Source organism: Oncorhynchus gorbuscha, unplaced genomic scaffold (genome assembly GCF_021184085.1).
Source record: "Oncorhynchus gorbuscha isolate QuinsamMale2020 ecotype Even-year unplaced genomic scaffold, OgorEven_v1.0 Un_scaffold_4037, whole genome shotgun sequence".
Classification (NCBI taxonomy): domain Eukaryota; kingdom Metazoa; phylum Chordata; class Actinopteri; order Salmoniformes; family Salmonidae; genus Oncorhynchus; species Oncorhynchus gorbuscha.
Window position 1 is genome coordinate 1 of NW_025748149.1, and position 9,405 is coordinate 9,405.

Below are 9,405 nucleotides of genomic sequence, written 5' to 3' on the forward strand. Positions count from 1 at the left end.
AGGGGGAGGAGAGTGAAAAGAAGGGGAGGAGAGTGAAAAGAAGGGGAGGAGAGTGAAAAGAAGGGGAGGAGAGGGGGAGGAGAGTGAAAAGAAGGGGAGGAGAGTGAAAAGAAGGGGAGGAGAGGGGGAGGAGATGGGGAAAGAGGGGGAGGAGAGTGAAAAGAAGGGGAGGAGAGGGGGAGGAGATGGCAAAAGAGGGGGAGGAGAGTGAAAAGAAGGGGAGGAGAGGGGGAGGAGATGGCGAAAGAGGGGGAGGAGAGTGAAAAGAAGGGGAGGAGAGGGGGAGGAGATGGGGAAAGAGGGGAGGAGAGTGAAAAGAAGGGGAGGAGAGGGGGAGGAGATGGCGAAAGAGGGGGAGGAGAGTGAAAAGAAGGGGAGGAGAGGGGAGGAAAGGGGAAAGAGGGATGGGAGAGAGAGAGAGAGAGAGGTGGGAGAGAGAGAGAGAGGTGGAGAGAGAGAAGGAGAGCGAGAGAAAGAGGTGGGAGAGAGAGAGAGAGAGAGTGGGAGAGAGAGAGAGAAAGAGGTGGGAGAGAGAGAGAGAGAGAGAGAGAGAGAGAGAGAGAGAGAGAGAGAGAGAGAGAGAGAGAGAGAGAGAGAGAGGTGGGAGGGGAGAGAGAGAGCGAGGTGGGAGAGAGAGAGAGAAAGAGGTGGGGGAGAGAGAGAGAGAGAGAGAGAGAGAGAGAGAGAGAGAGAGAGAGAGAGAGAGAGAGGTGGGAGAGAGAGAGAGGTGGGAGAGAGAGAAGGAAGCGAGAGAAAGAGGTGGGAGAGAGAGAGAGAGAGAGAGAGAGAGAGAGAGAGAGAGAGAGAGAGAGAGAGAGAGAGAGAGAGGTGGGAGAGAAGAGCGAGAAAGGTGGGAGAAAGAGAGAGAGAGAGAGAGAGAGAGAGAGAGAGAGAGAGAGAGAGAGAGAGAGAGAGAGAGAGAGGAAGGATAAAAAGTGAGACAGACATTGACCATTAGTTTTGTCTCTACTCCCCAGTCATCCTGTCCTATGTTAACTCCTGTGCCAACCCTCTGCTCTATGGCTTCCTGTCAGACAACTTCAGACAGAGCTTCAGAAAGGTGATATTTATTTATTCAACCTTATTTTAACCTTTATATAAACAGGAAAGATACTTGAGGCTTGAAAGCTCTTTTGCGAGGAAGACCTGGGGACCTGGAGGTGCTTCATGGCCAGCAGCACCATCCCCTTCACAGAACAATTTGTTATTTCATAGAATAGACATTTTTAGTACATGTTCTGTATTTATATAAAATACCAGGTTTCCTCAGTGCTCACCACAGTGCATCGTCTTCCCGGTCGCATGTGCTTGATTTCTTCCGGAAGGTTCTGTGCGTGCGGAAGGCCAACGGCGTGGAGGATGGTGACCTCAGCGCCCCGAGGATGGAGAAAACTAGAGAGACGACGAGAGACGACTCCTTCCTGTCGCCTAGGAACCACGATGGACACAACGGACACACACCACAGAATAGCCAGGTGAGGAGGGAGTGGAGCCCTGTGGGTGTAAACCATATTACAGATGTTAGGGACACACGGCACACAGCAGCCAGTTTGGAGTGGAGGGGAGGAGGACCAATCAGTGTATAGTATAGGAGGGAAGGAGGACCAATCAGTGTATAGTATAGGGAGGGGAGGAGGACCAATCAGTGTATAGTATAGGAGGGAAGGAGGACCAATCAGTGTATAGTATAGGGAGGGGAGGAGGACCAATCAGTGTATAGTATAGGGAGGGAAGGAAGGAGGACCAATCAGTGTATAGTATAGGGGAGGGGAGGAGGACCAATCAGTGTGTGGTATAGGGAGGGAGGAGGACCAATCAGTGTGTGGTATAGGGAGGAAGGAGGACCAATCAGTGTGTGGTATAGGGAGGGGAGGTGGACCAATCAGTGTGTGGTGTAAGTCGCTCTGGATAAGAGCGTCTGCTAAATGACTTAAATGTAAATGTAAATGGTATAGGGAGGGGAGGAGGACCAATCAGTGTGTGGTATAGGGAGGGAGGAGGACCAATCAGTGTGTGGTATAGGGAGCGGGTATTACTGGTGCTGTGGTCTCAGTAGGAGTGTATATATTTTTATTACTGTGGTCTCAGTAGGAGTGTATATATTTTTATTACTGTGGTCTCAGTAGGAGTGTATATATTTTTATTACTGTGGTCTCAGTAGGAGTGTATATATTTTTATTGTGGTCTCAGTAGGAGTGTACTGTTGTCTATATTTTATTATTGTGGTCTCAGTAGGAGTGTATATATTTTTATTACTGTATATATTTTTATTACTTGTCTCAGTAGGAGTGTATATATTTTTATTACTGTGGTCTCAGTAGGAGTGTATATATTTTTATTACTGTGGTCTCAGTAGGAGTGTATATATTTTTATTACTGTGGTCTCAGTAGGAGTGTATATATTTTTATTACTGTGGTCTCAGTAGGAGTGTATATACAGTGCCTTGCGAAAGTATTCGGCCCCCTTGAACTTTGCGACCTTTTGCCACATTTCAGGCATTTATTATAACGACAAACTTTTTAACAAATCAAAAACTGAAAAATTGGGCGTGCAAAATTATTCAGCCCCCTTAAGTTAATACTTTGTAGCGCCACCTTTTGCTGCGATTACAGCTGAGTCGCTTGGGGTATGTCTCTATCAGTTTTGCACATCGAGAGACTGAATTTTTTTCCCATTCCTCCTTGCAAAACAGCTCGAGCTCAGTGAGGTTGGATGGAGAGCATTTGTGAACAGCAGTTTTCAGTTCTTTCCACAGATTCTCGATTGGATTCAGGTCTGGACTTTGACTTGGCCATTCTAACACCTGGATATGTTTATTTTTTGAACCATTCCATTGTAGATTTTGCTTTATGTTTTGGATCATTGTCTTGTTGGAAGACAAATCTCCGTCCCAGTCTCAGGTCTTTTGCAGACTCCATCTTCCCATCAATTTTAACCATCTTCCTGTCCCTGCTGAAGAAAAGCAGGCCCAAACCATGATGCTGCCACCACCATGTTTGACAGTGGGGATGGTGTGTTCAGGGTGATGAGCTGTGTTGCTTTTACGCCAAACATAACGTTTTGCATTGTTGCCAAAAAGTTCAATTTTGGTTTCATCTGACCAGAGCACCTTCTTCCACATGTTTGGTGTGTCTCCCAGGAGGCTTGTGGCAAACTTTAAACAACACTTTTTATGGATAACTTTAAAAAATGGCTTTCTTCTTGCCACTCTTCCATAAAGGGCAGATTTGTGCAATATACGACTGATTGTTGTCCTATGGACAGAGTGTCCCACCTCAGCTGTAGATCTCTGCAGTTCATCCAGAGTAATCATGGGCCTCTTGGCTGCATCTCTGATCAGTCTTCTCCTTGTATGAGCTGAAAGTTTAGAGGGACGGCCAGGTCTTGGTAGATTTGCAGTGGTCTGATACTCCTTCCATTTCAATATTATCGCTTGCACAGTGCTCCTTGGGATGTTTAAAGCTTGGGAAATATTTTTGTATCGAAATCCGGCTTTAAACATCTTCACAACAGTTACTCGGACCTGCCTGTGTGTTCCTTGTTCTTCATGATGCTCTCTGCACTTTTAACGGACCTCTGAGACTATCACAGTGCAGGTGCATTTATACGGAGACTTGATTACACACAGGTGGATTGTATTTATCATCATTAGTCATTTAGGTCAACATTGGATCATTCAGAGATCCTCACTGAACTTCTGGAGAGAGTTTGCTGCACTGAAAGTAAAGGGGCTGAATAATTTTGCACGCCCAATTTTTCAGTTTTTGATTTGTTAAAAAAGTTTGAAATATCCAATAAATGTCGCTCCAGTTCATGATTGTGTCCCACTTGTTGTTGATTCTTCACAAAAAAAAAATGTGGCAAAAGGTTGCAAAGTTCATGGGGGCCAATACTTTGGCAAGGCACTGTATGTTTATTACTGTGGTCTCAGTAGGAGTGTATATATGTTTAGTGTATTGTTATCACCAGTTTGTAGCAATGTCTATTTAATGCCAATAAAGATTTTTTTTTCATAAATTACAGAGGGATGGAGAGAGAGGGATGGGAGAGGGATGGGAGAGAGAGGGATGGAGAGAGAGGGATGGAGAGAGGGATGGGAGAGAGAGGGATGGAGGGATGGAGAGAGAGGGATGGAGAGAGGGATGGAGAGAGGGATGGAGAGAGGGATGAGAGAGAGGGATGGAGGAGAGGGATGGGAGAGAGGGATGGAGAGAGGGATGTAGAGAGGGATGAGAAGGATGAAGAGGGATGGAGAGAGGGATGAGAGGATGGAGAAAAGAGGGATGGAGAGAGAGGGATGGGAGAGAGGGATGGAGAGAGAGGGATGGAGAAAGAGGGATGGAGAGAGAGGGATGGAGAGAGAGGGATGGAGAGAGGGATGGAGAGAGAGAGAGGGATGGAGAAAGAGGGATGGAGAGGGAGGGATGGAGAGAGAGGGATGGAGAGAGGGATGGAGAGAGAGAGAGAGGGATGGAGAGAGGGATGGAGAGAGAGAGAGGGATGGAGAGAGGGATGGAGAGAGAGAGAGAGAGAGGGATGGAGAGAGGGATGGAGAGAGAGAGAGAGGGATGGAGAGAGGGATGGAGAGAGAGAGAGAGAGAGAGGGATGGAGAGAGAGAGAGAGGGATGGAGAGAGAGGGATGGTGAGAGAGAGAGGGATGGAGAGAGAGAGAGAGGGATGGAGAGAGAGAGAGAGGGATGGAGAGAGAGAGTGGGATGGAGAGAGAGAGGAAGAGGAGAGAGATGGAGAAGGGATGGAGAGAGAGAGGGATGGAGAGAGAGAGAGGGATGGAGAGAGAGAGGAGGGATGGAGAGAGAGGGATGGAGAAAGAGGGATGGAGAGAGAGAGGGATGGAGAGAGGATGGAGAGGGATGGAGAGAGAGGGATGGAGAGAGAGAGAGGGATGGAGAGAGGGATGGAGAGAGGAAAGAAGGATGGAGAGAGAGGGATGGAGAGAGAGGGATGGAGAGAGGGATGAGAGAGATAGGGATGGAGAGAGAGAGGGATGGAGAGAGAGGGATGGAGAGAGAGGGATGGAGGGATGAGGGATGGGAGATGGAGAGAGGGATGAGAGAGAAGGGATGAGAGAGAGGGATGGAGAAAGAGGGATGGAGAGGGATGAGAGGATGGAGAGAGGGATGGAGAGAGAAAGAGGGATGGAGAGAGGGATGGAGAGAGAGAGAGGGATGGAGAGAGAAAGAGGGATGGGAGAGAGAGGATGGAGAGAGAGGGATGGAGAAAGAGGGATGGAGAGGGATGGAGAGAGAGGGATGGAGAGAGGGATGAGAAGAGGGATGGAGAGAGGAGATGGAGAGAGGGATGGAGAGAGGGATGAGAGAGAAGGAGAGAGAGAGGGATGGAGAGAGAGGGATGGAGGGATGAGAGAGGGGGATGGAGAGAGGGATGAGAGAGAGGGATGGAGAGAGAGAGGGATGGAGAGGGATGGAGAGGATGGAGGAGGGGGATGGAGACAGAGGGGTGGAGAGAAAGGGATGGAGAGAGATGGAGGGATGGAGAGAGGGATGGAGAGGGATGGAGAGAGAGGGATGGGAGAGAGGGATGGAGAGAGGGATGGAGAGAGAAAGGGATGAGAGAGAGGGATGGAGAGAGAGAGGGATGGAGAGAGGGATGAGAGGGATGGAGAGAGGGATGGGAGAGAGAGGGATGGAGAGAGAGGGATGGAGAGAGAGGGATGGAGAGAGGGAGGGATGGAGAGAGAGGGATGGAGAGAGAGGATGGAGAGTGGATGGAGAGAGAAAGGATGGAGAGAGAGGGATGGAGAGAGAGGGATGGAGAGAGGGAGGGATGGAGAGAGGGATGGAGAGAGGGATGGAGAAGAGGGATGGAGAGAGAGGGATGGAGAGAGAGGGATGGAGAGAGAGAGGGATGGGAGAGAGGGATGGAGAAGAGGGATGGAGAGAGGAGGGATGGAGAAAGAGGGATGGAGAGAGAGAGGGATGGAGAGAGAGAGGGATGAGAGAGAGAGGAATGGAGAGAGAAAGGGATGGAGAGAGGGATGGAGAGAGAGGGATGGAGAGAGAGAGGGATGGAGAGAGAGGGATGGATAGAGAGAGGGATGGAGAGAGAGGGATGGGAGAGAGAGGGATGGAGAGAGAAAGGGATGGAGAGAGGATGGAGAGAAAGGGATGGAGAGAGGGATGGAGAGAGGGAGGGATGAGAGAGGGATGGGAGAGAGGGATGGAGAGGGATGGAGAGAGAGGGATGGAGAGAGAGGAGAGAGGATGGAGAGAGAGAGGATGAGAGAGAAGGATGAGAGAGAGGGATGGAGAAAGAGGGATGGAGAGAGGGATGAGAGAGATAGGGATGGAGAAAGAGGGATGGAGAGAGAGGGATGGAGAGAGGGATGGAGAAAGAGGGATGGAGAGAGAGGGATGGGAGAGAGGGAGGAGAGGGATGGAGAAAGAGGGATGGAGAGAGAGGGATGGAGTGAGAGAGGGATGGAGAGAGGGATGGAGAGAGAGAGGGATGGAGAGGGATGGAGAGAGAGAGAGAGATAGAGAAGGGATGGAGAGAGAGAGGGATGGAGAGAGAGAGGGGATGGAGAGAGAAGAGGGATGGAGAGAGGAGAGAGAAGAGGGATGGAGAGAAGAGGGATGGAGAGAGAGGGATGAGAGAGAGAGAGAGGGATGGAGAGAGAGGGATGGAGAGATGGAGAGAGAGATGGAGAGAGAGGGATGGAGAGAGAGGGGATGGAGAGAGGGATGGAGAGAGGGATGGAGAGAGGGGATGGAGAGAGGGATGGAGAGAGGGATGAGAAAGAGGGATGGAGAGAGGGATGAGAGAGAGGGGGATGGAGAGAGAGAGAGAGGGATGGAGAGAGGGATGGAGAGAGGGATGGAGAGAGAGGGATGGAGAGAGAGGGATGGAGAGAGGGATGAGAGAGAGGGGGATGGAGAGGGATGGAGTGAGGGATGGAGAGAGGGATGGAGAGAGAGGGATGGAGAGAGGATGGAGAGAGGGATGGGAGAGAGAGAGAGGGATGGAGAGAGGGATGGAGAGAGAGAGAGGGATGGAGAGAGGGATGGAGAGAGAGAGAGAGAGGGATGGAGAGAGAGGGATGGAGAAAGAGGGATAGAGGGATGGAGAGAGGGGATGGAGAGAGGGATGAGAGGGGGATGGAGAGAGAGAGGGATGGAGAGAGAGGGATGGAGAGAGGGATGAAGAAGGATGAGAGAGGGATGGAGAGAGACAGAGAGGGATGGGAGAGGGATGAGAGAGGGGGATGAGAGAGAGAGGGATGGAGAGAGAGGGATGGAGAGAGGGATGGAGGAGAGGGATGGAAAAAGGATGGAGAAGAGGGATGGAGAGAGAAAGGGATGAGAGAGAGGGATGGAGAGAGAGGGATGGAGAGAGGGATGGAGAGGGATGTTGAGAGAGGGATGGAGAGAGAGGGATGGAGAGAGAGGATGGAGAGAAAGGGATGGAGAGAGAGGGATGGAGAGAGAGGGATGGAGAGAGGGAGGATGGAGAGAGAGGGATGGAGAAAGGGATGGGAGAGAGGGATGGAGAGAGGAGGGATGGAGAGAGGGATGGAGAGAGAGGGATGGAGAGAGGGAGGGATGGGAGAGAGGGATGGAGAGAGGGATGGAGAGAGGGATGGAGAGAGAGGGATGGAGAAAGAGGGATGAGAGAGGGAGGGATGGAGAGAGAGGGATGGAGAGAGAGAGGGATGGAGAGAGAGGGATGGAGAGAGAGGGATGGAGAGAGAGGGATGGAGAGAGAGGGATGGAGAGAGGGATGGAGAGAGGGATGTAGAGAGGGATGAGAGAGAAGGATGAGAGAGAGGGATGGAGAGAGGGATGAGAGAGAGAAAGGGATGGAGAGAGAGAGGGATGGAGAGAGAGAGGGATGGAGAGAGAGAGGGATGGAGAGAGAGAGGGATGGAGAGAGAGGGATGGAGAGAGAGAGGGATGGAGAGAGAGGGATGGAGAGAGGGATGGAGAGAGAAAGGGATGGAGAGGGATGGAGAGAGAAAGGGATGGGAGAGAGGGATGGAGAGAGAGGGATGGAGAGGGGGATGGAGAGAGAGGGATGGAGAGAGAGAGGGATGGAGAGAGGGAGGGATGGAGAGAGAGGGATGGAGAGAGAGTGATGGAGAGAGAGGGATGGAGAGGGGGATGGAGAGAGGGATGGAGAGGGGGATGGAGAGAGAGGCATAGAGAGAGGGATATAGAGAGAGGGTTTGCGAGAGGGTTGTACAGGGGGAGATGGAGAGAGAGAGGAGAGAGAGAAAGGCAGAGGGAGGGATTGAGGAAGAGTGAAAATGTGTGTGTGTGTGTGTTCCCCCCTTCCTAACACAGTAAGCAGTGTGTGATTGAGTTGTTGTAGCAGACAGAGTGGTTCTGGTTAAAGTCCTTTATGTGATTCAGCTCTAAATGAAACAGATTGAAATAGAAAGCTGGTCTTGAGGTGAACAGGAGCTCTCTTTATTTTGTTCTGTTTCAGTCAATCATTATGGATCACACTCTCCATGTTGCACACACACACACACACACACACACACACACACACACACACACACACACACACACACACACACACACACACACACACACACACACACACACACACACACACACACACACACACACACACACACACACACACACACACGCGGGCACGAACGCACACCTGAGGTGCCACTGTCTCTTGCCTCTTGTCTCTGCAGGCCGTCCAATTGGAGCCTTGTGGTAGCCCAGGGAGAAAACAAGGCCCTCAGGGCCCACTGTGATTTGCCAGTCCTCGCTTTAAACTCTCCTGATTGGCCGGTTTGAAGTCTCTCTCCCTCTCTTGTGTCTCTGTGTCTCTGTGTCTCTCTCTCTCTCACTCTCTCTCTCTCTCTCTCTCTCTCTCTCTCTCTCTCTCTCCTCTCTCTCCTCCTCTCCCTCTCTCCTCCCTCCCTCCCTCCCTCCCTCCCTCCCTCCCTCCCCTCCCTCCTCCCTCCCTCCCCCTCCCCCCTCCCTCCCTCCTCCCCCTCCCTCCCTCCCTCCCTCCCTCCCCCCCCTCCCTCCCTCCCTCCCTCCCTCCCTCCCTCACTCACTCACTCCCTCACTCACTCACTCCTAATTCAATAAATAAATAAAAATAAATAAAAGAAATAAATAAACTAAAGTGAAATAAACAATAAAAAGTGAACAGTACCAAAAGAATAAAGACATTTCAAATGTCATATGATGTCTATATACAGTGTTGTAACGATGTGCAAATTGTTAAAGTACAAAGAGAAAATAAATATGGGTTGACCATTTCTTGTGGCAACAGGTCACAAATATTGCACACCGTGGCATTTCACTCAATAGATATGGGAGTTAATCAAAATTTGATTTGTTTTCCAAATCTTGCCAAATTCTTTGTGTATCTGTGTAATCTGAGGGAAATGTGT

At 50.4% G+C, this 9,405-nt stretch overlaps 1 protein-coding gene across 1 annotated transcript; it reads left to right on the top strand.

Annotated features, from left to right (window-relative positions):
• Positions 1-958: 958 nt before the first annotated feature.
• Positions 959-8,754, top strand: LOC124028326 (somatostatin receptor type 5-like; the record flags this gene model as incomplete). The annotated part of the gene is made up of 3 exons (XM_046340429.1): positions 959-1,060; positions 1,326-1,475; positions 8,692-8,754. Coding segments are annotated over 3 exons (315 nt in total), but the record flags the coding sequence as incomplete, so codon positions are not given.
• Positions 8,755-9,405: the final 651 nt, after the last annotated feature.